The sequence below is a fragment of the Hypomesus transpacificus genome, chromosome 12 (genome assembly GCF_021917145.1).
Source record: "Hypomesus transpacificus isolate Combined female chromosome 12, fHypTra1, whole genome shotgun sequence".
In the NCBI taxonomy this organism is placed as follows: domain Eukaryota; kingdom Metazoa; phylum Chordata; class Actinopteri; order Osmeriformes; family Osmeridae; genus Hypomesus; species Hypomesus transpacificus.
The window spans coordinates 3,857,729-3,884,175 of NC_061071.1; the positions used below are offsets into that span (position 1 = coordinate 3,857,729).

At 47.8% G+C, this 26,447-nt stretch overlaps 4 protein-coding genes across 9 annotated transcripts; 2 read left to right on the top strand and 2 right to left on the bottom strand.

Annotated features, from left to right (window-relative positions):
- Positions 1 to 445: 445 nt before the first annotated feature.
- On the bottom strand, positions 446 to 7,806 carry cul4a (cullin 4A). Its single transcript, XM_047030403.1, has 20 exons — positions 7,035 to 7,806; positions 6,407 to 6,522; positions 5,858 to 5,961; positions 5,342 to 5,411; positions 5,175 to 5,248; positions 4,857 to 5,019; positions 4,594 to 4,683; positions 4,414 to 4,496; positions 4,197 to 4,264; positions 3,973 to 4,091; positions 3,626 to 3,818; positions 3,431 to 3,535; positions 3,217 to 3,327; positions 2,771 to 2,856; positions 2,447 to 2,554; positions 2,164 to 2,277; positions 1,973 to 2,078; positions 1,681 to 1,853; positions 1,439 to 1,591; positions 446 to 1,367 (listed from the first exon to the last, which is right to left on the bottom strand). Exons 1-20 carry the CDS (start codon positions 7,174 to 7,176, stop codon positions 1,272 to 1,274), a joined length of 2,274 nt encoding a protein of 757 aa, XP_046886359.1. The 5' UTR covers positions 7,177 to 7,806; the 3' UTR covers positions 446 to 1,271.
- On the top strand, positions 5,938 to 14,734 carry tgfbrap1 (transforming growth factor, beta receptor associated protein 1). Of its 3 annotated transcripts, none has more exons than XM_047030399.1 (12): positions 5,938 to 6,020; positions 8,977 to 9,682; positions 9,844 to 10,038; positions 10,244 to 10,398; positions 10,545 to 10,627; positions 10,971 to 11,312; positions 11,538 to 11,595; positions 11,701 to 11,844; positions 11,959 to 12,105; positions 12,236 to 12,398; positions 12,600 to 13,051; positions 13,204 to 14,734. In XM_047030399.1, the coding sequence occupies exons 1-12, from the start codon at positions 6,018 to 6,020 to the stop codon at positions 13,390 to 13,392; spliced, it is 2,637 nt and encodes an 878-aa protein (XP_046886355.1). In that variant the 5' UTR covers positions 5,938 to 6,017; the 3' UTR covers positions 13,393 to 14,734. The 3 variants fall into 3 exon arrangements, with proteins under 3 accessions (XP_046886355.1, XP_046886357.1, XP_046886358.1); XM_047030401.1 differs by lacking the exon at positions 5,938 to 6,020 and adding an exon at positions 8,065 to 8,225; XM_047030402.1 differs by lacking the exon at positions 5,938 to 6,020 and adding an exon at positions 8,084 to 8,179.
- A 972-nt stretch (positions 14,735 to 15,706) lies between these two features.
- LOC124474370 (zinc finger protein 185-like) lies at positions 15,707 to 19,621 on the bottom strand. 3 transcript variants are annotated; one of them, XM_047030405.1, is made up of 15 exons: positions 19,418 to 19,618; positions 18,992 to 19,061; positions 18,777 to 18,891; positions 18,624 to 18,680; positions 18,451 to 18,519; positions 18,320 to 18,355; positions 18,136 to 18,180; positions 17,950 to 18,015; positions 17,669 to 17,773; positions 17,481 to 17,525; positions 17,321 to 17,398; positions 16,843 to 16,911; positions 16,460 to 16,571; positions 16,182 to 16,284; positions 15,707 to 16,054 (listed from the first exon to the last, which is right to left on the bottom strand). In XM_047030405.1, exons 2-15 carry the CDS (start codon positions 19,023 to 19,025, stop codon positions 16,038 to 16,040), a joined length of 951 nt encoding a protein of 316 aa, XP_046886361.1. In that variant the 5' UTR covers positions 19,026 to 19,061; positions 19,418 to 19,618; the 3' UTR covers positions 15,707 to 16,037. The 3 variants fall into 3 exon arrangements, with proteins under 3 accessions (XP_046886361.1, XP_046886360.1, XP_046886362.1); XM_047030404.1 differs by having other exon boundaries at positions 18,992 to 19,151; XM_047030406.1 differs by lacking the exon at positions 16,843 to 16,911 and having other exon boundaries at positions 18,992 to 19,151; positions 19,418 to 19,621.
- Positions 19,622 to 20,323: 702 nt separating this feature from the next.
- On the top strand, positions 20,324 to 26,242 carry LOC124474732 (F-box/LRR-repeat protein 3-like). Of its 2 annotated transcripts, none has more exons than XM_047031132.1 (6): positions 20,324 to 20,615; positions 21,317 to 21,553; positions 21,800 to 21,964; positions 22,130 to 22,252; positions 22,380 to 22,551; positions 22,706 to 26,242. In XM_047031132.1, the coding sequence occupies exons 2-6, from the start codon at positions 21,347 to 21,349 to the stop codon at positions 23,344 to 23,346; spliced, it is 1,308 nt and encodes a 435-aa protein (XP_046887088.1). In that variant the 5' UTR covers positions 20,324 to 20,615; positions 21,317 to 21,346; the 3' UTR covers positions 23,347 to 26,242. The 2 variants fall into 2 exon arrangements, with proteins under 2 accessions (XP_046887088.1, XP_046887087.1); XM_047031131.1 differs by having other exon boundaries at positions 21,334 to 21,553.
- The last annotated feature ends 205 nt before the right edge of the window (positions 26,243 to 26,447 follow it).

Genomic DNA, 26,447 nt, shown 5'->3' on the forward strand with positions numbered 1-26,447 from the left:
GATGTTGCAAGCATCCTGTTGATATGTGGCTATCAAACACAAACTGAACCTCAAAAGTTGAAACTGCTCGCATCTCTTTGCGCTTCGAGGGAGTAGAAAATGCGTAATTGCAGGTGAAATACCCAAAAGCCACACACTCTTTAAAGTATAAGCATTATTCTTGTCAGCCTCTTCAGAAGAAGCTGTGACTTGGTAGACCCCAAGAGATCCTAAAGATTCCACAGTGACATGTCATGACAGAGGTAAGGAAGGCAGAGACCTGGTAACATGGGTGGTCCTGTCACTTCCCTCCAGCAGGGATAATTTTGTTTTATTAAGGAATTACCCGCCTTCACTGGGGAAAATCTAATTAGGCTCGGAGCCACGCGCCGTCAACAAGAAGCACTTGAGCAGGCAGTTTCCTTCCACTGACCACATTGTATTCACATGGAATACCCTTTATCCATTCATTAAATATCCATTTATTCAGGCTTTTGTCAGGTTTCTCTCTCTTACAAAGAATACAATCTGGTCTACAAAAAAATCAGAGCGTGGACAGTGTTGGTCAAAATACAGAAGAAAGCTAAAAGGAAATACCCAGGTGGTTATGTCCTTTTGTTCAGCCGTGTTACATCCCCAACCCCCCCTTTCCACATCCCCCCCCGCCCCCTCCCCCCCCCCGCCCTTCACGTCACTTTGTCCATGTCCATGTGACATCCACCCCTCTTCCCCAACACCCACCACTCAAACAAATCAAGCCGCCCTCCCCACCCGCCAACCCCTGGTCCTGTGCCCAATCTAAAGACACAGCTGTGGGATTGGAACAGACCAGTGCAGGTTACCTCATGGATGAACTACGAAAAACAAAACAAAAAATTCAACATGAGCCCACGACAGCGGAAACTGTGACAGAACAGATTCAGAGATGGATGGAGCGCAAACCAAAAAACAAACTGAAAAGAACAACAAATAAATCAGAAAGTGCTAGTTTTTCTGTTCATTAGCGTCAGCAGAGGATTTGTGCAGGCCTCCCACTAAACAAACCCCGGGACCCTCCATCTCCATCACCACCCCCAACCCTGCCCTGCCCAAAGTCCCCTTTGAGGGTGGTGTTGAGTGGGCATGGCCGGTCGGCCTCTGGCCTCTCCTGGCTCTCTCTGAGCAAGGCCCCAGGGAGATGGGGTGAGGCAGGGGGCACCAGAGGAGGGGCATGGGGAGACAGGCTGCATCAGGGGGCTGTGTGGAACCCGCTGTGAGGGTGGGGACGGGATGGGGTCGTTTGCCCCCCCTCCTCAAGCGACGTAGTGGTACTGGTTGGGGCTCTCCTTGTCGCGCTCCATGTAGTCTCTGTCGATGAGCGACTCGATCCGTTTCTTCAGGTCGCCCGGCTGCAGAGGGAACAGACCAGGTTCAGAGACAGACAGAGACATCTGGAGGGAGGCCTGGTTGATGTGCGCACCTTGACGGGGAACTTGAGCTGGTTGTAGAGCTCCGACACCAGCAGGTTGTGGCTGAGGGTCTTCCTCATCTTCATGATGCGCACCACCGCCGCGTCAATCTGGTACTGCCTGTCCTGGAACACACGCTCCGTGGTGCTCACCTGCTCCTCCACCTGACACACACACACACACACAGGTCAACTTGGGGAAGCAGAAAAGCCTTTGACCAGAGAAGAAAGCGATCCGAGGCAGAAGGCCCTACCGTCTCCTTCATCTGGATCTGGTTGATCTTGATGCGGAACAGCTTGTGTCTGAAGTCGTTGTTGAAGTTGAAGCGGTCGCCGTCCTCCACGTCTTTCCCCCGGGGGCTCTTGTTGAGGACGCGAGCCTTCCCGCAGGCCAGGGACTGCAGCGTGCGCCTCAGCTCGCCCTCCTCTGAGGAGGGAGACAAAACACGCAGCGGCGCTGTTAGCTGGGAACACGCGGGGAGGCGTCCTCATGCAGGTCACAACGAGCAGGCCATGAGCACAGTGTGGGGGGGGGGTGACTTGTACCTATGCCTGTGGCTGAGCGGATCTCCTCCATGCTAAACTCCTCCCCCTCGTTGAACATGAGCAGCACCAAGGTCTGGAACAAAGACACCTGCAGCTCCTTCTTACCCTGTGACACACACGCACGCACACACACGTTACACACAGGTGCTGTGTTAAGACGCCCAGGGGCATATGGAGATGGCGAGGCCTACCTCTTTGAACTGGGTTCGGAGCACGGCGTGCCCCAGGGTGGGCTGCCACTGCAGCTTGCGGCCGCTGTGCTTGCCCAGGTAGAACAGCTTGAACACCTCCTGCAGCTTCACCATCTGGGACGGCGGGGGAGCAAAGAAAGGGGTCAATCCGAGAGAGTCGAAACGTCCTCATGAAAACAAGTGCTCCTATCAGGAGGATGATATGGCTCGTTTGGGACTTGCCACCCATCTCACACATCCTCCACACCATCTCTGGCACCCACACCCACACTTGGTCTCCTACCTCTGGAGGCAGGTGGACCTCCATAGGGGTGTAGGAGGGCCAGTAGCCCATGGTGAGGATGTTCACCGTCAGCTCAATGTTGCTGGGCTCACTCTGGTTCTGGGTGTACTATGAAGACAAACGCACACCTCTGTTAGGGCCTTATGCAGCACAACAACGCCTATACCCTACCATAAACAAACAGAAAGGTACTTTCTATGGTCTATTATGTGAAACTATGAACCAAATGATTCTGTGCTAAACATGTTTCATCAAGTGTGTGACGTATTCTGTGTAATGTGCTTGTTATCGTGTGACTGAAGGTTCACACACACACACACACACCTGTTTGAACTGAATCATGACATCTTTGGACAGCTCCATGTCCTTAAACATCCCCTCTAGCTTGGAGGTGAACGCCGCTCCGCACTCTGTACAAAGTCACAACCACAAACAGCTCGTTCACTTCCTGTTCCTGCATACAGTCACACCGTGTGGTCACATGGGTGCATCACATCTTATATATATATATATCTTATTTTTTTCAAACAGCCCCAGTTTCCATGGAGACACCCAACCCGCAAGAAGCACGCAATCAAAGTCAACTTCCTTCACTCGTGGGTGTCAAACAGTCAGTGGTGCAACAGTAACACAACAGTCAGTGGTGCAACAGTAACACAACAGTCAGTGGTGCAACAGTTACACTCTTGAACTCTCTCAAATCCAGGACTGAGCTTCTACCCGGAATCAGGTCATGTAGACAGACGGGGAGTTCCTGCACGGGAACGTACCGTGTTTGAGCTTGGACAGCATAGACTTCTCTGCATCCACGGAGGCACTCTTTCCCACAAGCAGCCGCTTGGCCAGGTCCTTCTTGTAGAAGGCCTCAAACACGTCTTTACCTGGGGGGTGGGGGGCAGGGAGAGGGGCATGGGTAAGGGCTTGTGACGCACGAGGGTCGTGTGTCTGCGACACGTCGAAGCCCAGGCGGTGCTGGACACTGACCGTGGATGAAGCGGAAGATGATCATGATCTTGTCCAGGATCCTCTCCAGCTCCTCCTCGGTGGCCTCCTTGTTGCCCGCCCGCAGTTTGGAGTCCACGTACTTAGCTGAACAGGACAGGAGCAAAGAAGACATCAGCCAACAGAAGAGCAGGCTCTCTCCGTCTCTCTCTCTCTCGTCTCTCATAGCCTCCTCACCTATGAGCTCGGCAGGTTTGTTGGGCCTCTTGTTGATGAAGCTCTCGAAGGCCTCCTTCATGGCGTTGATGAAGCTCTCGTTCCTGTTGAAGCAGCCCTGGGCCACGTTGTCCATCTTGTCCTTGAAGTCGAGCAGCTCCTGGACCATGTCCTTGTCTTTCTCCGGGGTCCCCACGATCTCCCCTCCGAAACTCTGACGCAGCACAGACACAGATAGGACAGCGCATGACGAGGCGCACGCTTCAGCTGCACACGTCAACGCTGGAAATGCACGAAGTACCTGAACAACATGTTAATTGGCGAGCCGTTTCGAGGCCCGACTGATTAAGCGCGTGTCAAGAGTGTACCTTGATGTAGTCTCTCCAGAACTGCAGCAGTGTAGGGAGTCCTCCCTTCACCTTACTGAACAGCTGGTAGAGAAGGGACAGCTCGGTCACACGGTTCTCATCCAGCAGGATGCCCAGACCTGACAAGGAAGGACAAACACACGCGCAATGAAAACCGAGACATTTGTCGCACAGGGTAACCAACCCGGGAAGAGTCGGCTGAACGCAGGACAAGACGAGCTCACCTTTCTGAAGCACGGCCGTCATGTGTTCTCCCAGCAGCTGCTTCTCCACACAGGAGATGAGTGGCTTCCTGGAGATCCACAGAGAAGGAGACAGGGGGAGGGATAGACAGGGTCAGCAGGCCAGTGGACTGAGAGTGGCGTGCTCACCCTTGGTACGCGGGTGGGCTGGAACCCAGGCCCTGTCAATCAGCGGCAAAACCGAGGGGGCGGGTCTTACTGTGTGCTCTGGTCGAGGTAGCTGATGACGCGGTCGTTCTCCTCCTCTAAACGACGTGCCACGTGATGCAGGTACTCGGGGACCTTGGGGAGGGGGGGGGGGGGGGCGTGTGAGGTATATCAATAACATCACAATAACAAGTGTATGATTCTGCACGTGATCAGGACTGGTGTATCTTACATCTCTCTCTTGCATCAGCCTCTGCCCCTCTGCAGCGTACAGTCTGTTAGTCTCAGTCAGGAACCTCTCCTCAAATGACTCCTTGTACACCTGGGAGGCAAGACATGGGGTTAGGAGACCCACCGACTATTCCACAGTCTGTTATTCATAACCTGCCTTACAGGTGGGAATTTCCAGAAAACGTTTAGAAAATAACTTGTTGGCCCACATGTGGGTTGGTGACATCATGTAGTCAAAGATATATGTCAGATGTATCCAATCACCTGCAGGTCTGAGAGCATGCCCAGTAGACTCCGCAGCAGGCTGCGGTCCACTGTCTCGCCGTTGCGCTCGCGCTCAATCTGCTCCAAAATCCCGTCGACCGTGCGCGTCTGGACCGCGCTGTCGCTCACGATGTGGGTGCGGAACAGTTCCAGACCGGTATCCCTGTCAAAACAAAAGGTTGGAACTGTTTCGCTTTTGAACACAGCTCAAAAACGGTTTACCAACAAGGGGTCAGCTACACCAACTAGACTGAATCTGCAGATGAACTACAAGCACTGGTAGGCAGGGTGAGATGAGGCATTCTAACTGGACCGTACCAGATTGAAGGAAGGAGGGAGTTCTGCAGCACATAGGTGCGGTCCAGAAACAGAAAGATGCTCCGGATCATGATCTATGAAACAGAAGAATCACACATTACAGAGCCCAGAGGTGCTGATAATGGGACTCTGTAGTCAATTCCAACTCAGTGGGCTACAACACTGACCGTCTGTCTGCAGTGGTCTTGCCAGCACCGATTCATCCTCTTCAGGAAGGACAGGCTGTCCAAGGACTCTGTGAACCGGTGGTTAAGGCACAGACCTCGCATCTTTAGTCAACCTACTGCCTTGAATGGGAGGGTGCATTGTGATAGTGTAAGATTCCAACCCAGTTTCTACTCTGTGCAGAGCAGTAGTGTCGAGTTAGAGAGAGATGGGGGAACTAACTCTACATGCTTGAAAGGAACCCTTTCACCACTGGGCTCCATGTGGACTCAGCTGTGAGGGGGAGGTCCACAGCGCCCCCTTCTGACAGACACACAATGACGCAGAAACATGCTGATAAGATATCCAGCTGCATGACCTGTGACTGCCATCACCTCTACTAGGCCCCTATTCCCCCGCAATGCAGATAACAAGCGTTATCGGGTCCATCCAGGCTAACTAGCCTGGCAATCAGTCGTCATGTGACTGTGACATACAGTTCCATGTTGACATACGCATGCACACACAGTAAAGGATATTCTCGAAACTGGTGGATCTGGGCCTGGACGTGATCCTCACAGACCTGCCGAAGCTGCTTGTAGAGTGTGGGGGAGACCTTATAAGAGCACAGATTCTCCACAGCCTGAGAAGAAGAGAAAAAGGGAGACCGGGAGAGAGGATGAGAACAGACTATTACATATGGTAAAAAATATAAAAATATTTAAGAAGATAACATTCTTCAAAACTGATTTTAGAATGGGTGGTACCACCTGTCAATAAGGCTGGTTACACTACAGATCTCAGTCAGATGCCCCACCCACCCACCCACACACACAGGAAGAGGGACAAACAAGGTCACATGCTGTCCATGAAAGCTGGAGTGATGGTGCTGAGCAGACAGCAATGTTTGTGTTTTTACATACACTGGCAACAGGGAACCTTGTACACATTCAGTACTCGTGAAATATGTTCCTAGCAAGGTCCAGGTTTGCAGTAAACAAAGAGATGCTGTGGTTGCTGATAAATTATTTGTGCAAGCATGTCATGACATTGTATGTAGTCTGAAAAAAAACATGGGGCCCTCTGACCTGATAGAGTTCTTCCAGGTTGTACTTGATGGAGGTGCTGTTTTGGATGGCACCAACTGCATCTCTCAGTTTCAGCCATGTGTCCTCTGTGTAGTTTTCTGCCAGCTTTGGCCTGTCTGTGGAAACAGACCAACAACGATACATTCAGAAAACACACAGGCACAACACTGGTTCCGTAGGAAGCTAGCAGCGACGTCTACTTTTAGTTCAATGACCTGTAAACAGTTAACTGTATATGCAACCCTGACTAGGTGACAAAACCCATTGAAGCCTCCATATGCTGCAGTTCTAATGCAGTACATAATATGACGTATCTACTACAGCAACTTAGGACACAAAGGAAAACAGTTCACAACGGCAGGTGCAAGGCTTTCAACAACTTACTTGCTACACTCACATACGAGTGTTTAATTAATCACTACCACATAGTTAACTAGCTAGAAGGCCAGATGCTACTGTAACATACAAAAACATTTCGGTAAAAACTTATTAGGAACAATATAAGCAACTAGCTGGCTGACTACATAATGCAGTACATGAATAGAATGAGATGAAGGTATAAGGTAAAGAGCTCGCTATCAACTAGCTAACATAAAACGTGAATTGGTTAGTGTATTAGACTAGCTACCTTTGAAATTTTTTATGATTAATTTCTTTGAGGCGCCAGTTTTGTTGGAGGCCAACGCTGATGTCCTCGTCACTCCGTTGTTATTGTGCTCAGTCAGAGCAGAAAAATTGGCTTTCTTGTCCTGTCTTATATCTTCTGCCATTATGAGCTTATGCACATAAGGCCGCTGCCGTTGTTATGAAGTTCGGTGACAGTTCTAGCCTGTCTCTGTCACACAGTGCAGCTGCACTGTCCAGATATAGATATCTAGCTGCTATTGTGCTATGCTAGCGTTTCTTATTCAAAAGTTGATTGGCTAATGTTACACAACCAGTATTTTCAACCACTGAATCTGTATCTTAAAATAGCACACCGAGCACCATGAGTAAGCTACATTCGCTTACTCGAATCAGCATAGATAGCAAAATATCTTCCTAGCAGTCTAACTCTGGGAAAGTTTAAAAGCAGGTTGCAGCTAGCTATTTAGCTAGTAACGTCAGATAGATGGCTATTTTGTACAAGCGAGCGGTAACTTAGCTAGCTGCCGTTGTTATCAAGCATTGGCTAGCTAAGCAGCGAGAGGTGCAAATTAAATTCCAAACGAGTATTTCCACAACTTCATTCCGAGCCGATGTTAAAAGATTGGCAAATACTAACGGAAGGGTTACTATATAGGCATGGTTCTATAGACGTGAACAATTAAAAGCTGAGTACAATTTCAGATACTCCATCACTTCGTCGCTAGCTAGACAGCTAGCACAACAAAATGGCTTTTGCCTCCCCTTCGACGCAATGCACACTGGGAAATTCACACTCCATATTCGATAGTTCAGAAAGGTTGTAAATCATTTTGTACAAAATGTTTATGCTTCAACTAATGTGCCTGTCGATGAATCAGGTAGCGACCGTGTCATAAATTGATTCCAAGTACCAACAAGTGCGTACTCAAATTCTGCGACAGTTTAGTTGTCAAGACAAAGACCTTTTTAACACATCTTGCTGTTTCGTTTTCTTGAACACAGCCCACGTTTTCCCTACAGGAAATACAAGCCCTGCATGCATGATGACATCAGAAAATCAGGTTAGGTTAGCAGTAGCACAGCTAGAAAGCTAGGGGAGTGGAGAGGAAAGAGCCTGTGTACTCGGGACTACGAGGCCGGGGAACGGTACATTGGCATTTCATCTTTTCGGTCTACAGTCCCCACGGATGGGGTATGATAACGGTTATTTACCTCTTTGTTGAAAAGACCTGGGGATGCTGTTGCTACTGGCCGGCTCAAGAAAGGTTTAGTCGCCCCACTGACTGAGTCAGAGGCAACTAGCTAGTCTTGCTAGAAGTCCAGCATTTATAAAAGCTAGTTGAGTAGGCTAACATTTATAGCAAAGCTAATCCCATAGAGCTAGCATTAAAGGCTCATATGAATCCAATACAAGAGGAGAGATAAATCGCTTGCTAGCAGGGAGTTACATATATATTAAGCCTGCACAATTTGCACTGCTAGAATGTTGCATATTTATTGCTGACTAACCACCACCAACAACAGGAGCTTCCAAGATTTGGAATAACAAAACATGTAGTTTGTGTGTGTTGCATCTTTAAGTTGCAAATACATTTTTAGGCGATATCAAGGATCGTTCTTGGATAGCTACCTAGCTGACTGACAACACATACCAACAACATGCTGGTTATATTGAGACAATGATCTCCTGTAAAACCAAAGGGTGGCAAGTATGCCTTGCCCAAGTCAGTTAAGTTAGGTATCATTTGTAAGTTACCTCACAAGTGATATTGCTTCTATTTACATGTATCCAGATTGTTATTGTACAAATATTGAATACACAGTTTATTAGTTCAACATTAAGTCAGTGTTTATCATACTAACGTAACATCAAGCAACCTAAGTGCTCCAATATATTAGGGTTTTTGTGATTCCTGTTTCTTTGCCCCCATGTCTTCCAACAGATAGATGTTGGTACTGCGATGAGTGTGAAGGCCTTTGAGCTGGTCCCTGCTGTGGAGCGAGAGCTCCTCATGGGCGACAAGCAGCGCATCAACATCGAGTGCATCGAGTGTTGTGGCAAACACCTGTATGTGGGCACCAACGACTGCTTCATTCACCACTTCCTCCTGGAGGAGCACACCTCCTCCAAGGGCAAGCTGACATATGTGGCTCAGAAGCTCCTGCACAAGTACTTGGGCCTTAAGAAGCCCGTGGCGGAGCTGCGGGCGGCGTCGGCGCTGGAGCGCCTCATTGTGCTCTGCGACGCAACCATCACAGTGGTCGACATGGTCACCCTGGAGCCCGTGCCCTTAGGCGGGGCCAAGATCCGAGCGGTGGCCGCCTTCTGCGTCAACGAGAACCCGGTGAACGGCGATCCGTTCTGCGTGGAGCTTGGCGTGATCTCGGCCAAGCGGAGGACTGTGCAGATATACATGGTGTACGAGGACAAGGTGCAGCTGGTCAAAGAGGTGACCACGCCCGAGCAGCCCTGCGCTGTCAGCCTGGACGGCTATTTCCTGTGCCTGGCCCTGTCCTCGCAGTACATGATCCTGAACTACAGCACGGGGGCCTCCCAGGACCTCTTCCCCTACGACAGCGAGGAGAGGAAGCCCATCATCAAGAGAATCGACAGGGAGGAGTTTCTCCTGGCTGCCCCTGGTGGACTCGGTGAGTCATTACAAAAACAACCAGGCCCTCTGTAGCGTTGTCGCTCCCACCCTAATCGAGGGATCTAACCTCCTTACTCGTACGCAGACCCCGTCTCAGAGGAATGTGTTCTGCCCATGAGTTCCTCTCAAAGTATTCACTCACACGCTGTCTCTGTTCAGGGATGTTTGCCAACGCCGAGGGGATATCCCAGCGTGCACCAGTGAACTGGTCGGAGAGTGTGATCGGGGCGGCGGTGTGTTTCCCCTACGTCGTGGCGCTGGACGAAGGCTTTGTCACCGTGCACAGCATGCTGGACCAGCAGCTCAAACAGACCCTCTCCTTCAGGGATGGACACATCCTCCAGGACTTTGAAGGTATCCCCATGCCACAGCACTCCCAATCACATTCACATTTTACATTAAGTCAGTTACAATTCCATAAGTGCAGATGTAGTTAAGCATTGGGCACCTAAGTTTTGAGTCTGGTGCCAGTTCAAGTTCTGTTTACATTTGCCTGATTGCCTAGTATTGTCTCTGACTGCAGAGATTGTGAACTGACCTTGTTCCCGGTCCTGTGTAGGCAAGGTCATTTTGGCGTCCACCAAGGCTGTGTATGTGCTGGTTCCCCTGCCTCTGGAGAGACAGATCCAGGACTTGCTAGCCAGCCACAGAGTGGAGGAGGCCCTGACCCTCACAGAAGGTGCTCGGAGAAACATTCCCAAAGACAGGTTCCAGGTACTTGCGAACGCACATGAAAAAGTTATGGAAGGTCTTTCCCTAGATGAGGCTTGCTTCCTTTCGTGGATATGCTTATACCTTTGAATGTAGAACAGGATGTCTATAAGCTAAGCATGGATTGTATTTCTCTCATCTTTGCCCAGATTTTGCACAAAAGAATTCTCCAGCAAGCTGGATTCATCCAGTTTGGACAGCTTCAGTTTCTAGAGGCTAAAGAACACTTCAGGTAAAAAATGCGATTCAGTGCTGTAATTAAACATGCCACACCACTACGGCACAATTCTGAAATGTATTAAAGGGTTTTAATTACCCGGAACTACTAATTGCTATATGAGCCTTAACCTTTCTTGGGCCCGATGGGTTTTTAATGAGTAGTCTGCTAAATGTTAGGCCTGCATAATCTGGAGATTGCATTTGATCCCAGTCTGGCTTGTCCATCTCATACAAGCTGTAGTTTGAAGCAGTTAACACATGCTCGGGTTTTTGGCTGCAAAAATATAGCCGACAGAGATGGTAGACTTTGACCTTCTAGGTTTCTAAAGGTTCCCCCCCCTTCTCCCCCCCTCCAGAAATGGCCAGCTGGATGTCCGGGAGCTGATCTCTCTCTACCCCCTGCTGATGCCCTCCACCTCCTCCTTCACCCGCTGCCACCCTCCTCTCCACGAGTTCGCCGACCTCAACCACCTGGCCCAGGGCGACCAGGAGAAGGTGCAGCTCTGCAAGAGGTTCCTCATCTCCTACCTGGGCGAGGTGCGCAGCACGGAGGGCGCCAACGGCTGCGGCGAGGACGTGGACACGGCGCTGCTCAAGCTGTACGCCGAGCAGGACCACACCAGCTTGCTGGACCTGTTGGCCTCCGACAACGCCTGCCTGCTGACCGACAGCGCCCCCTGGCTGGAGAAACACCACAAGTGAGTACTGCAGCAGGACAGAGGGGGAGGATTAGGCTGCTTGTCGTGTTTGTCCTTGAATTGGACTTTTCTCTCTCAACACGTTGTTTGAGGTGACAAGGAATGACAGTCTTTCCAATTCTGTTGGCAGTGGGCCTCCATTTCACTCACTCACGTAAAAACACAGACACACATACAGTGTTAAACCTGTTACTTGTATATTATGTTCTATTTTCTTACTTCTAGGTATTTTGCTCTGGGACTGCTCTATCGTTATAACGGCCAGGATTCAGCAGCCGTACAGGTAGACCACAAACATGCCGCCCTTGTCCCACTGTGGTGTCGCTCATGGTCACATGACATCCTGAGGCGCTGTACAGATAAGGCCTTTCTCTCACCCGTCTGTCAGATGTGGGTGCGGGTGGTGAACGGGGACCTCCAGGACTCCACCCGGTCAGACCTGTATGAGTACATCGTGGACTTCCTCACCTTCTGCCCCAGTCTGGACCTGGTCTGGAAGTACGCCGACTGGGCTCTCCAGAGAGACCAGACGGTAGGCGCCCAACACCCTGCTGAGCCGGGTCTCCCAAAAAGAACACGCGCATGGACAAACCAGATTGGGGGAAATGGTGTTCACGTTCCCCGGTTGTTTCTCATCTGCCGACAGATAGGAGTCCAGATCTTCACCAAGCGGCCGGTCGGCAAGGAGCAGCCGGGTCAGCCCGACCCGGATGATGTCATCGCGTGTCTCCAGAAGCACAGCCGGGCTCTGCTGCTCTACCTGGAGCAGCTGGTGCTGGAGCGGCGCATCCAGGTGAAAAACCAACAAGCGAGTGCCAACAACCGACATGAAACGACCACCCGGAGCTTGAAACATCCACATTTGTGAAAAGCCTTCATGGTTGGTTCTGGTTAGCTTCTGGTTGTCTCCCCCCCCCTTACAGAAGGAGAAGTTCCACACCCACCTAGCGGTTCTGTATGTGGAGAGGGTCCTGGCTCTGCTGTCCCAGGCCCCCCCGGCCCCCCAGGAGCAGGTGGGCCCAGCCAGGGACAAGCTGCAGCTGCTGCTCCGGGAGTCCAGCCTTTACCGGGTCCAGCTGCTGCTGGGTGAGATCACAAGCGTTTATAACGGCAGCAGCTGTCCACTGTCATTTTAACTTTATAATATAAAATAACAAACTGTTGTTTTAGCTGCCAGTTGCCATCATAAAATTGTCCTAGCTATTCATTTCTGTTTATCCAAATAAAGTATTTATTGGTTCTGTACTGTTAGCGGTTATAATATTTGATTTGACCACTTTAAACCAGGTAAGATCCAGGACTCTGAGCAGCTGCTTCTTGAACGTGCCACGCTCCATGGGAAGCTGGAGGAGCACGACAAGGCGTTACACATCCTGGTGCACCAGCTGAAAGACTTCCCCTCCGCCGAGGCCTACTGCGTGTGGGCCTCCTCCTCTCGAGACCCTGCTTACCGGCAGCGCCTGTTCCACCTGCTCCTCGGGGTGTACCTGAACCAAGACCTGCCGCCAGCCGTGCCAGGCGCTGGCCAGCTGGAGATGGCAGCCGTGGACCTGCTAAACCGCTACGGCGAGGTGTTTGACGCCGTGCGCGTACTGAGCATGCTCCCCGAAGGCTGGTCGCTCCAGCTGCTGAAGCCCTTCCTGGGTCGGGCCGTCAGGGCCAGCATGCACGCCTGCCGGACGTCCCAGGTCGCACTGGGGCTGGCGCGCTCGGAGAACCTCCAGCTACAGCACGACCGGGTAAGCCCTCTAACCCCGCCTGAAGGAACGCAAACACAGCCACTCTCGCGCTTCCTAAGACGAGGCCAATATGAGCTGCTGTTGCGCCGGTTCTAAACACTGACATGTAGCCTTATGAAGGTTGTGTTTCTAACTGTGGCTTTCCTCGTCAGCTGAAGCAGAGGCGGAGCCCCGTCTTAGTGTCTGATAAGAAAGGATGCCACCTGTGCCACAACACGTTCAACGAGCCCGACTGCGTATGCCTGCCAGGGGGGGTGCCCGTCCACACGCAGTGTGCCGCCCAAAGGGTCAGAGACTCGCCCACTAAAAGACAACTGACCAATAGTAGCAATCATACATGAGACCCTGCCTACTCAGGCCCAGCTCAGGGGAGAACTGTGGTTGAAGGAGCCATGTTGTGTTTGTGGGTCACAGCACGTTCTGGAAGGAGACGGGGTCAGGAATGCTATAGCATACTTGTGGCTCGGATCACTGGAGCCCATTGTGATGCCAACATGGAAACTCAGAGCTGCTCCCTTTCCACTACTCAATGTGTGTGTGAGCGTGCGTGCGAGCGTGAGTGAGTGAGAGAGATAATCTATGAAGATATTTACTGATGTCCATCCATTATACACTGAGAATTGCCTGACAGACAGACTGAATTAGGAATCAAAAAACCCAAATACACCAAACTAACCCCTAATTTCCCTCCAAACAGTAACACAAACTCATAATGAAATCTCAAACTAGGCCTGGTCTAGTCCTTTACAAGACTAGTCCAGCTCTGAACCACCATTGTAAAAGTATAGTCCAGGTACTGGTTCTGAACCCTAGGTCTTAAGCTGGTCCACGGGGATGGTTCTGACTACCAGAACATCTCCTGGCTCACCACAGCAGCTCCATCTGGACCGAGGCCTCTGAGCCTGGGATGACATCGAGCACATCTGAGGAAAGCCTTCCTGGCTCCAGTCTTGGATGGGTTTCTACGCCTCTGTACTTCAGTACCACATGTTGTTTCCTCACTATGCGAGAACCTTTTGGCCGACAGGTTACAGGCCACCATCATGGTTCACTTGGATAATGTTGACACAACAAACTGTCTCAGTAACCGAGTGGAGATTTGTCTTAGCACCCAATACCGTCAGGAGAGTTCTTACTGTCAGCAGCACCTTAGATGTGAATTGCTGGAATGTTCAACTAACCAAATCTATATCTGCTAATGGTCACAAAACAATGTGATACCAGGTTGAAGTCAAACGTGATGGTTAACTCCTGTTAACAGGGATGCTTCCAGTAGTTCAACTATAACTGTTGAAATGTCATTGGTTTTCCTGATGTAAGAGCTGGTTGATACTAAAAGTAAAAGAGTAAAACTTCAAAGGGAAACGGAAAACCGTGGCGTGTAGGTTCATGTGTCTGTCCTGCTTCTGAAGGTTATCAAATCCTTTTTGTGATAAAAAATGTGTTAGATGTCACCTTTGGCAATAGAGGAAGGATAAGCACAGTCCAGTGAAATGACTCGTGGCCTGCTCTTGCCCTGTACCATAGCTTGTTTCTCTTGTCTGTGAATGCAAGCAAACATGAGTCTTCTGTGTGTCTATTGAATTTGAGTTCTTTTATAAAAAAAGAAAGTCGCCTGATCAGATCTGTCACAGAAACTGTTTCAAACTGGTGATGGGGAATGAAACTGATTTTTTTTTAGCATTGAGAGAGTATGTCATGTGTGAAGTATTGATTATCATGTCATCGCTCTGTGATACTTGACATTAATATTGACCATTGATCAATATCATTTGGAGCAAAACAAGTGGCACAATTCTGGGTGTGGCTAACTCTACATAAATTGATTCCATGTACAGTGATTGGTCAAGGGAAATGTAGGCCAGATGTTCTGATTGAACACATCAAGCACATAAACTCTATCACTTTGTGTGATGTCCTCTATGTGCACGTGACCCCCCCCCCCCCCCCCCCCCCCCCCCCCCCCCCCAGCTCTTCATCCTCTTCCTAGATATTAGATAGTTATACATGCCTTGCTTATCTGTCTCTGACATAATGGGATACAAACAAGGATCTGGAAGCTTCTCTGTATGGTGGGTCATCTTCAGACTGGGACTGGCCAATTTATCTGGCTGTTTTTCTCTATCAAGGTGATATGTCAACTTCAGGCTTTCCTTGTCTCTACTGCCTGTGCTGTCCCCAATACCACTAACCCTACACAGTAACGTCTGCACAAACTACAGGTGTGTTTAACAACAGTGAAACGTTCACTAATGTTACAAATGGGAATGTTGCTCATTGTATTTCTATAGGTGATAAGTCGCCTTGTTCTACATGACAGAAAAACGTTTTGACTCAACACCTTTCTATCTGAACAATATGTAACGTTTTACTTATATACAAGAACATTAAGTTACTCTTTTCCTTTCTGACTTTACAGTCAAACTCTTAATCCTAAAGTGTGCACTTTCAACTGTCATACCTGGATTAAGTCAAAGAGAAACCACACACACCTATCTTCTGCTTTAACATTCAATGTAGGATAGTGGATAAGTGCAACCTTCAATGACAGTCTTTCATCCATCCCCACCAGTGTATTTTATAAATATGCAGATACTGGTAATGTATATACTATATTTATAACTGTTGCTTTGTAAATCAATGCCAATGTTGGTGGAATGTACAAAGTGTAAAGATGTTAATTTTAATAAACTTGACAACCTGTATGCTTACATTACTTCTACTAATTGCTTTGCCATTTTCATAAAACAGTAAAATCCTTCAATCATAAAGATGTTTGGTAAAGGAACAATAGCATTACTTAAGTTATTCAGTCTACTTAATGATAAATTATTGAGTGGTTTCGACAATGGCTTAGAGCAAAATATACAAATAAAAGCACATTTATGATAAAGGTTACACTATGCTATTGTTCTAAAATATTGTCACTTATAGAACGAAGAGTTGGGTTGTGTTAGGGAGTTGAGTGTTGCTTGACACTTGTCTCCTAGAGAAGCCACTTGTCTGTAAAAAAACAAAACTGTTGAGAATATTGCTTTACCCCCAAACACACACACACACACACACACACACACACACACACACACATACACACACACACACACACACACACATGGAACCAAGTCCTTACCTCTGGTTGTGTTGAAGCAGCTCTCACAGAGCACTTTCTCTCTGAGGACCCACATGCTACACCCCTCCTCCAGATCCCCTAGAGGGCAGTAGCACACCTCACACTAGGGAGAGGGGAGAGGGGGTAGGAAATCATGATACCAATCAAATGAAGAACTCAGCTTATCAGTGAACACAGCATGATACACATCTCAAGCTCTGTCTATCTCAAACCAGTCACTGCAGCATCCCAAGTATGCAGGATTGCTACAGGAGCTAAATTAGTGGGTGTGTCTAAACCTTGAAGCAGGTGGTGTGGCTGCAGATCTGCAGGTCCTCCAGGATGATCCTGGCTCCGGCCTCCGGAAAAGGTTCACAGCAGTACGAGCACAGCCCCTTTTCTGCCACGCACCTGAGAGGAAGGGGGGGGGAGAGAGTGAACAGTGAACACAGTCACACACAGTAGGAGCACACTCACTGGGTCATCTGGTCCAAGTTATTTCTTTCAGTCCAGAGAAGTTATTCAAAATGATAATGCCTGATTGAGACTGACAAACTATATGCCATTGTTTACATAAAATACAGATGCAACCATTATCATTTCGACCTATGATGCTATTGGGCCCAGTGTTTTATGAACATGTTTTAGCCACCGGTCCGCTCCCACCCAGCGAGGTACTGACGTGATAGGTGGAGGGATGTTAGCCTGAGGAGGTGTCAGGGACACAGGTGCTGAGGACTCTGCCACTTCACTGAGAAATAAGACAGGAAGGTAATGTATCAAAGGGTGGAGAAGTAACCTTGAGTTCACTTCTACTGTAGATCCTTCATGTTTTTTTCTTCTAACCACCTATTTACACTCTCCCAGGAATCAATTGTTCCAGACAGTCTTGAAGCTGATAATGCGTACAAGTTCTGCATGAGTGAACCTTTTCTCTCAAAACAGTATTCCTTCCCCCGGATTAGCTCTCTGGTTTGAGTAAATTAATACTCTCAACAAAACAACAAGATCAATAAAAACCGGTTTGGAGTTTATAGGTGATTTATAGGTACTGCTTGTAGTGGATTTAAAATATTCTGTTCCCAAGAAAGAGAATGAGTTTCAGATACAATATTTGAGGAAAAGGTTATCAGGGTATTTCAGCTCAGCATAGTACTTACTCCAGATTTGAAGGATTATTTGTCTTTGTTTGTATGGTTGATTCTGTTGTTCCATTGCTTGTTGGGTGTACAAGAGAACTTTTGGAGGGAGACAAATAAGGATGTGTTAGAATATTAAGGCACAGAGAGGTAAACTATCATAGTTCCTTATCATACTAACCCGTAAGTGTCCACAACTTCTTTTCCAGTGAGAGTGATAGGAGAGCTGAAAGTAAATTATTTTGAGATAAGGTTGTGCCGTGTTATGTTCATCCCAGTGTATGGGATCCTTTCAACAATGATGTGGACCATTTATAGTAGGATATCGTTAACAAGGTTTAGGTCCATATTTAAGTTTAGATACTGTACGCTTTGTGGTGGATAACAGTTGTAGGGTTGTTGTGGGGCAGCCTGGAAGAGTGGAAAACCCTGGCGCTAAAGCTGGATATGTTGGAACTCGGTTCTGCTGACACTCTGAAACAACAAAGCACACAGGTGAGCATAGGAAAGATTCTGTTGTAGATGACAAAACTAGATGGTATGTACTGTAAAAAAACATGACTGAGCGTTACTTGCATGTGGTGTGGTGTCATGATTTTCAGTCATTCATTCTACCAAAACAAAATAATTAAATGGATTTCTTGACGTACTTGGTGGTAGGCAGAAACGTGTTTTGCCAGTTGCTCTTGTCTTCTTTCCCCAACTCTGATGTGATGCTTAATGAGGTGAGAAATAACAGATAATGTTTGTGGGCTAGTCTGCTTGAGCAAAATGTTCTAGAACATTTCCTACGAGTGACTATCATGTTTATTTACATTTGAAAAAATTGAACTTACATTTTCCCAAAGGACACAGTCTTGTTCTTGGTGGTAAGTGTTGGGCTGAGGTCAAAGTAAGATAGAGGCAAACTTAGAAATCACCTGTGTCTACTGTCTCCCAAGCCAAGGTGTAAACTGAGCAGAAGTGATGCAGACAGACTGTTGTATGACTCTGGATATTCAAGTTCAAGAAATATCTGACCTCTCTTTGGAAATCACTTCTTGGCCTCCACCAAACCTGCTCAAACCAAGGCACAAGGACAATTCACAACATGTGGTTAACATTTAAAAAGTTACACAAAGAAATCTTATTTCTAAGGAGCGTATGTTTACCTCTTGGCAAGGTCATTAACAGAGGAGCCGGGACTAGAAGGGCAGGACTGGTTCCTCTCTGTAACATGGCTACACACCAGACAGACATTCTTAGTTTCTAAAGAAACTCCATGGAAATGTACCATTATGAAACTGAGCATACAATTTCACATTGCATTTCAAGAAGCTTTTACCTGTTACTTCTGTTTGGTGATTTGATGTAGCTGGGAATTTCTTTGTTTGTGCTTGGACTGTGTAAAGATAAAAGAATAGTGTGCATGAGAGTGTGTCAGACACTCTTTACATACACTGTATGTAACTCGTGTATGCATGTCTTTCACACTTACTACACACAATGATCCTCATCTGATTCACGTCTAATCCAGCTGTTGTCTTGTAGCAGATTGGTTCTTCTTTTGTGGTTGTCGACAATGGCCTGGGAAGGACCTGCTTTCTTAGGTTCTGTTGCACACAAACACACAATATGTTATATTGAGCATGTCTGTGTGTTTGACTTACTGTAAATGTAAAACGGTACAACAATTGTAGATCTTAATTTTACCTGTTTTTATGGACCTTTTGACAGAGGAAGTCATTGCAGAATATTTCGGAGGGGGATGATCCAATGGAATCTAATTTGTTATTGGCACAGATCAGTATACACAGTTCTCTGTTCCCATTAGAGATGGAAAGCCTTGAGTTGATTTTAGGAGCAGGTTATACTGTAAACATTGGAAATGAGGAAACAGGTACAAAGACAGTATTTAACATGTCAACATCCTGTACACTCTCCACTCCATAATTTGTATTTCTCTCTTTTGTAAACCTCTCCTTTATACATTATCTTTCAAATTTACCCATAACTACACAGAGAGATAACTAACAATAAACAACAAAGCAAACACACAGACCCCGTATAATTGAATGTGTTTTTCGAAGTACTAGTTGTAGTAGTTGAAGCACAAAGTAATGTTCCTGGTAGTCTTACCAGTAGGAAAACCCAGAGCTGAATGGACTGGCTGAATATGCTGAAATACAAGATGAGCTTGAGAAGAGAGACGCTCACTGCCACACAGTCTTTCTTTTGTCTCTAACTTTGTCTGTGTCTCTCTTCCACAAGCATCTCTCTCATACACACTGTAGTCCTGCTTTTGAGTTTGTGGAGAAGGAGCTCCTTGTTTAGGGTTGGAGGGAGGGTTTATAGAGGGGTGGAGAGTGCATACAGACACCTGCTAGTGTTTCTTAAACCAGGAAGGTTAGCTGTTCCCTCTGGCTGTTATCAGTGTGTAGTAACTACACTGATAACTACACTGTAGTTGTGGGAGTGACTGGAAAAACACTGGTGGAAAATACAAGAGGCACTTGTTAAACTACAGACACAAAATAATACACATGGATGGACTAACACAGGCCTAACGCTAATCTACCTTGGAGTCGGTGTACACTACTTATTGTTTCCGTTTAGTTTTGCCTGTGTTCCAGGGATATCATTTTCCAGATTGAAATGTCCGAAGATAACACGTTGCACTATCACACCATCACTTCTGAATTCCTGAACTTAAAGCTGTAGACGCAGGTCATGGGTTTGCTCATCTCGTTTTTAGTGACAACTGTAAACCCTTATCAACCTCTTTTTAATAAAATCTGTGTCTAAATAGCTTAGGCCTACAACTGCTCTATAAGTGGCCATGTGGACCCTCAATATAAGCCTGTGCATGCATGACTCTAAGGGTTATGAAAAGACCATTATTACTGAAAAAAAGACTACAAGACTAGCTGAAGGAGAGTGTTGTCGTGGTACACAACTCCCCCTGCAGCAAATTTATTGAAAGTGCAGGTAGGTAATGTTTGTTCCCCAGAATGCACCATCCCGCTATCAAGCCACAACATAACAAACGCCATTTTCAGCGAGCGTGAGAGCTCAGCAGTCAGCAGACCAGTACAAGGCTAGTTGCATAGGGAAAGTAGGTCAAACGACTGGCGGGGAAATAAATCAGCAGATCTCGACTACAATCTTCAATTTGACTTTGTCTACAATTCGACAGTCAATAATAGTTCCGGAGCCCAATGTGCTTGATAGGTTTGCCAGACCTAAACATATTTTCTAGTGTTGGCCCTGGTTGATTAGGTAATATATTTTTTCGACTAGAACATTACGACTGAACACTGAGCCAAACGCGATCCAGGTAGGAATCATACGGGCTTGGACTGGTTGAATGTAACATATTGTTTAAGTCGCTTTAAGACTAGTGTTAATATTGTTTTTATGTGCTTGATTAATTATAATTTTCTTCAAAAGCAATCCAAGTTACGAGGTTGCAACGAGGTCGTTGCAGCCAGATGGTAGCTAGGCTAGCAAGCATAGTACAGTAGCTTAGCTAATGCTAGCCAAGCTAGAGCTAGTAAGCATCTTAAATATGAATAGCCAGCCCAGCACCAGTCTTGCCATCTAGAATATTATCTATCATATATATATATAACCCCACAGTCAATATATATAACCCCACAGTCAAGTTTTAATTGGACTCATTCTCCTAAATTTTAAAATAAAAAAAAAAAACATGTAAACAGAGCTACAGTAATGAGTCAGTTAGCTAAATCCATCCTGTCACTTGCCTGGGCTGTGGCTGTGTGTGGGCGCGTTCAAAACATTTCTATCAGTCTGGCAGCAAATGTAGCGTACATATTTACCTGACTTATCACTAGCTATTGAGTTTGCTGATAATTGATACCGATGGCAGCCAGGCTAAATAATTTGGTGGTTTTGTACTCTATTTCCATTGACTTGTAATCAATGAAATGTAAATCATGAACAAGCTTTGGATATCTGACTTATGAAATGACAGGATGTAATTTCATCCTGTCATCCTGTCGGACTATTGACTAGGTGTGGCTGTCATCTAGGTATCTTGGCAGAATGAAGAGAAGTCTAAGAGGAACCGAGCAGCAGGATGAAGGGGGCACCAGCTGTGGGACTCCAGAGTTCTGCAAACGGAAACGCAAGGAGAGTTCTGATGAGAGCGACTGGGAAGAGGAGGGCCTGGACTGGGGCCGTTTACCCCAGGAGATCCTGCTCCACATCTTCCAGTACCTGCCCCTGCTGGACCGTGCTTATGCCTCCCAGGTAGGCCTGCACCATGTACTGTCACGTGTGGAGCGGGACATAAGCCAAGTGCTTTTTGGGTGTTTGGTTTTCAAGAGTTCTTTCTTACAAAACAGATAAAGAGCTTGTTAGTAGGGCAAGGTGAAAAAAAATGTGTACAAATGCCATTGTGGTGTAATCGATTCCCCTCCTAGAGTTTCCCCTCATCACAATAATATACGCCTACTACACAGACTTTTGACCCGATCGTATCCCTCCGCCCTCCAGGTGTGCCGCAGCTGGAACATGGCCTTCCACATGCCGGAGCTGTGGAGGTGCTTTGAGTTTGAGCTGAACCAGCCGGCGAGTTCCTACCTGAGGGCCACGCATCCTGACCTCATCAAGCAGATCATCAAGAAGCATTCCAACCACCTGCAGTACGTCAGCTTCAAGGTGAGGAGGAGGATAGGGCGACGGGGGACGGAGAGGGGAGGGGAGGAGCAGAGAAGAGGGATGGAGGCTGGTCGGAAGGCGGGTGGATGAGGTAGCGGAAAGAGTGTGGAGGGGGTTGGGGTGGGGGTCAGGAGAGGAACTAAGTGTGAGTGTTGTGTGTTCCAGGTGGACAGCAGCACAGAATCGGCAGAGGCAGCCTGTGACATCCTGTCTCAGCTGGTCAACTGTTCCCTGAAGACACTGGGGCTGATCTCCACAGCCAGACCCAGCTTCATGGAGCTGCCCAAGGTACCCAGCCCAGCCCAGCAGCCCAGTCTCGGGGCACTCCCTCCTCTCAGTTCTGCCTTTAGGTCCTCCGTTGGTCTCCGTTTTGGCGCCGTGTCTGAACTTGTTTGTGTCGTCTCCTCCATCCCAGTCTCACTTCATCTCGGCCCTGACGGTGGTGTTCGTCAACTCCAAGTCTCTGTCCTCGTTGAAGATCGACGACACGCCCGTGGATGACCCCTCCCTCAAGGTCCTGGTGGCCAACAACAGCGACACGCTCAAGCTGCTGAAGATGAGCAGCTGCCCCCACGTCTCCCCTGCAGGTATGGAGAGGGAGAGGGAGAGGGAGAGGGAGAGGGAGAGGGAGAGGGAGAGGGAGAGGGAGAGAATGAATGTGTGTTTTGAAAGCTCCCCCCGTTTCCTCATCAACACGTGTCGCTCTGCTCATCTCCCCCCTCCTCCCCTGCTCCTCCCCAGGCATACTGTGCGTGGCCGACCAGTGCCACGGCCTGAGGGAGCTGGCGCTCAACTACCACCTGCTGAGCGACGAGCTGCTGCTCTCGCTGTCCTCCGAGAAGCACGTGCACCTGGACCACCTGCGCATCGACGTGGTGAGCGAGACCCCGGGCCAGCACTTCCACGCCCTCAAGAAGAGCAGCTGGGACGCCCTGGTGCGCCACTCGCCCAAGGTCAACCTGGTCATGTACTTCTTCCTGTACGAGGACGAGTTCGGGCCCTTCTTCCGCGACGAGACCCCCGTCACCCACCTGTACTTCGGCCGCTCCGTCAGCAAGGACGTCCTGGGCCGGGTGGGCCTGCACTGCCCCCGCCTGGTGGAGCTGGTGGTCTGCGCCAACGGGCTGCGGCCCCTGGACGAGGAGCTGATCCGCATCGCCAAGCGCTGCACCCAGCTGTCGGCCATCGGGCTGGGCGAGTGCGAGGTGTCCTGCAGCGCCTTCGTGGAGTTTGTGAAGATGTGCGGCCGCAGACTGGCCCAGCTGTCCATCATGGAGGAGGTCCTGGTGCCGGATCATCACTACGGCCTGGACGACATCCACTGGGAGGTGTCCAAGCACCTGGGCAGGGTCTGGTTCCCCGACATGATGCCCACCTGGTAGAGCACGGCTCTCCCAATAAAGTCTCTGTGTGTGTACATGCTTACGTGTGAATAATGAGATCTATAATAATAATAATGAGATGAGTGCGTTTGTATGTACGGCTCTTCAGCTATGTCTCAAAGCTTTGTGTCCCAAGGGAGCACTTCGAAGGACAGTCTCTACAGTTGTTGTTCAGTGGTTGATATCAGACTTCCTTTGTGTGTGGAGGATGTCACTTCCCCTGACACCTTCCATCCACACCTAGGAGGACACACGTGTCTATATGTAAATACACTTACTTTCATTTGACTCTGGATTTCCTGGATGCTCATCAAGACCATTCCGCAGACTTGAACCCTAACAATAGTCAATGGCATTTTGACATAGGGGACAGCTGTCCTCAGTCTTGTGGAACAGCCTGATTTAATAGCCAGAGGCAGGTTGAACCAGGCAGACCAGAGATCGTTTTTTGTGTAAAACCAAAATTATTACAAATAATTCTCACTTCATGGGAACAACCCAGAAGAAAGATAACTGTGGATGTTCCAAGAGCATCACTCAAGCAAGTCTGCATGGTGTATCTCCATCACCTCCCTGGTTCACTACCATGGTGTCTCTCCATCACCCCCCTGGACCACTACCATGGTGTCTCTCCATCACCTCCCTGGTTCACTACCATGGTGTCTCTCCATCACCTCTCTGGTTCACTACCATGGTGTCTCTCCATCACCTCCCTGGTTCACTACCATGGTGTCTCTCCATCACCTCTCTGGTTCACTACCATAGTGTCTCCATCACCTCCCTGGTTCACTACCATGGTGTATCTCCATCACCTCCCTGGTTCACTACCATGGTGTCTCTCCATCACCTCCCTGGACCACTACCATGGTGTCTCTCCATCACCTCCCTGGTTCACTACCATAGTGTCTCTCCATCACCTCCATGGTTCACTCCAGAGCTCCCAGTGCTACCAGTTAGAGAACAGTTTGGTGCAAAGGCTCTAGCGTTGTGAGTAGTGATGTGTCTCTGAATATGGGTTTGTCTGATTCTCTGTCGTCTCGATGTGGCTCCACGTTTGTCCCATCCCTGTAAATAGATGGCCTGTGTAAATACAAATGGTCTGGAAACTAGTGAACAGGTTTTGCTGTTAGATATTTCAATGTTGATGTAAATATGACATATATGGATGTAGACCACCCAATCAAAACATGAGAATGTGTGCCACACCAAATGAAGGATAGACGTTTGCGAGACATGAAACGTGTCTTTAGTGCAAGGGTGGCAGGACCTCGTGTGTCGTCCGTTGCATTTGAAAAGAAAGTGAAAGTCAAGTACATCTTGGAAGGTTTTCGTAAGCGTGAAGAGACAAACCACAAAGTGTTTCTGAAATGAACAAAGAAGGGCGTGGGGGGTTCCAGTTGGACCTTGACATTGGAGCCAAGTTGACCCAGTATACTGGCACAGCTGTGAAATGGCTTTGAAAGACAACATGTATGGGTGGTCGTTGGAGGATGATGGTCCAATGTTAGTCTGCTCTGAAACGAGTGCACATGGTCTGGTTTGTGTCCGTTCATGTGAGCCCACAGCTCTCTGCATCACCCGGAGACAACCAGCTTGAGTCCCACAGATCTCGGCTAATCTCCCTCCGTAAGGATCACTGAGTTGGCCGGGCGGTTGAAACGGAAGATGACTTGTAGATCAGTGATAAATGTGTCTGTTTCTCCCACTGGCCTCATCTCTGACCAGGTGAATGTTGTATCTGTAGCGGGGCCTCCAGGTTGTATCTTTTCAACCTTTTTAAGGTTAGAGGCATCCCATTCACAATGAGAGATGTCCTTGGTGACGTGTGTTATCGTATGAGCCAGTGGCAGGGCTGAAGTTGAGTGCCAGTGTTCTTGTCTTGAGGCTAAAACTGCTACATCCGTCGTAAGTGAGCTGGATGTCCTCGTAGAAGCTAGGATATGGACTTTAGACTATGATTCTATTCAGATTCCACTATTGAACTGTATCTTTATAATCTTATAATCTATGTTTGGGCGTTTTGTAATATTGTGTGGATTTAAGTACACCTAAATAACCCTTGTGATCCTCTTAATCGATGGTGTATAGGTTAAGGAAATCCGTAACATCCAGAGGGTGTTGAACATGAACAGGCTCTTCACCAGGCTCAGTTCCTGCTATTCGCAAGTCTACTTGGAGCACATTGACGTTAGTCTGATGCGTGTAAGAGGCTTTGTGTGACAACGGTATGGAGTGATCCATAGACTTACTGGTAATACAAACCCCATCCTCTCATATCCAAGAGCTTGGAAATGAGAAATTAGGGGAAGGCAGAGAAAGGATGTTATGCACCTGTAGGGGGCTAGTCCTGCTGTTTCCATCCCATTACAGTACTTCCCCGATTGGTTATGGATCCTTTCTTCAAAATGCGTGTACAATCTCTCATTTGTTTTGGAGAGTTCATTATAATCTGTTCTGTACCACGAGCCCTTTGACAGGTACATGTTAAGTGGTAATGACCTATATGACCGAACTAGAGAGGCTCCTCATACAAACATATCTAATCGTCTTCACTCTTGTGAAGTTAAACCTTTTTGTTTATTTTGTGTCGGTATCTAAAATGAACCCCAACTAAAGCAATGTGTGAAAAGGAAATGTACCTCCCCCCAAGCACTTTAAAATAAAAAATGAAGTTGTTTCATATCAAAGATATATATGTATATAGCCTAACTACCATTCAGAACTTTTGTCTGCATATTTCTCTGCAATGCATTGTGAATCGTTAGCAAAGTTGATGTTAACTTTCTCTGCTGTCCTTGCTAATCTGTGCGGGTTGCAGTCCAATTAAGTCCAATTAAGAGTTTGTAGACAGCTTTTTGCTTCTGGCTTTTTTTTAAATAAACCTTTGTGAATGTGATAACCTGCATTAAGTCATCATTATGGGCACAATACAGAACGCTGTTATGAAAGAGGGATTTGGTCCCATATCTCTAGTGTGAAAAATGACATAATGTGTTGGGAACATACAAACCTTGAACCTACACTGATTACATAGGGGCTTAGAAGGGCCCTAGGATTTCTGCACACACAGAAGACGCTTTGTGTGTGTGTGTGAATGCAAG

Bases quoted from the DNA above. Each gene is read 5' to 3' on its own strand.
- tgfbrap1 (XM_047030399.1), top strand. The intron at 10,039-10,243 runs GTATCCCCATGC...GGTCCTGTGTAG, and splicing joins CATCCTCCAGGACTTTGAAG to GCAAGGTCATTTTGGCGTCC. The intron at 10,628-10,970 runs GTAAAAAATGCG...CCCCCCCTCCAG, and splicing joins GAGGCTAAAGAACACTTCAG to AAATGGCCAGCTGGATGTCC.
- cul4a (XM_047030403.1), bottom strand. From the start codon at position 7,176: ATGGCAGAAGATATAAGACAGGACAAGAAAGCCAATTTTTCTGCTCTG. The intron at 4,497-4,593 runs GTAAGATACACC...CCCCTCCCCAAG, and splicing joins GGCTGATGCAAGAGAGAGAT to GTCCCCGAGTACCTGCATCA. The intron at 4,265-4,413 runs GTAAGACCCGCC...GTGGATCTCCAG, and splicing joins TACCTCGACCAGAGCACACA to GAAGCCACTCATCTCCTGTG.
- LOC124474370 (XM_047030405.1), bottom strand. From the start codon at position 19,025: ATGACTTCCTCTGTCAAAAGGTCCATAAAAACAG. The intron at 18,356-18,450 runs GTAAACATACGC...TGGTTTGAGCAG, and splicing joins GTTAATGACCTTGCCAAGAG to GTTTGGTGGAGGCCAAGAAG. The intron at 16,912-17,320 runs GTAAGTACTATG...CTTATTTCTCAG, and splicing joins AATAATCCTTCAAATCTGGA to TGAAGTGGCAGAGTCCTCAG.
- LOC124474732 (XM_047031132.1), top strand. From the start codon at position 21,347: ATGAAGAGAAGTCTAAGAGGAACCGAGCAGCAGGATGAAGGGGGCACC. The intron at 21,554-21,799 runs GTAGGCCTGCAC...TCCGCCCTCCAG, and splicing joins ACCGTGCTTATGCCTCCCAG to GTGTGCCGCAGCTGGAACAT. The intron at 22,253-22,379 runs GTACCCAGCCCA...CCTCCATCCCAG, and splicing joins GCTTCATGGAGCTGCCCAAG to TCTCACTTCATCTCGGCCCT.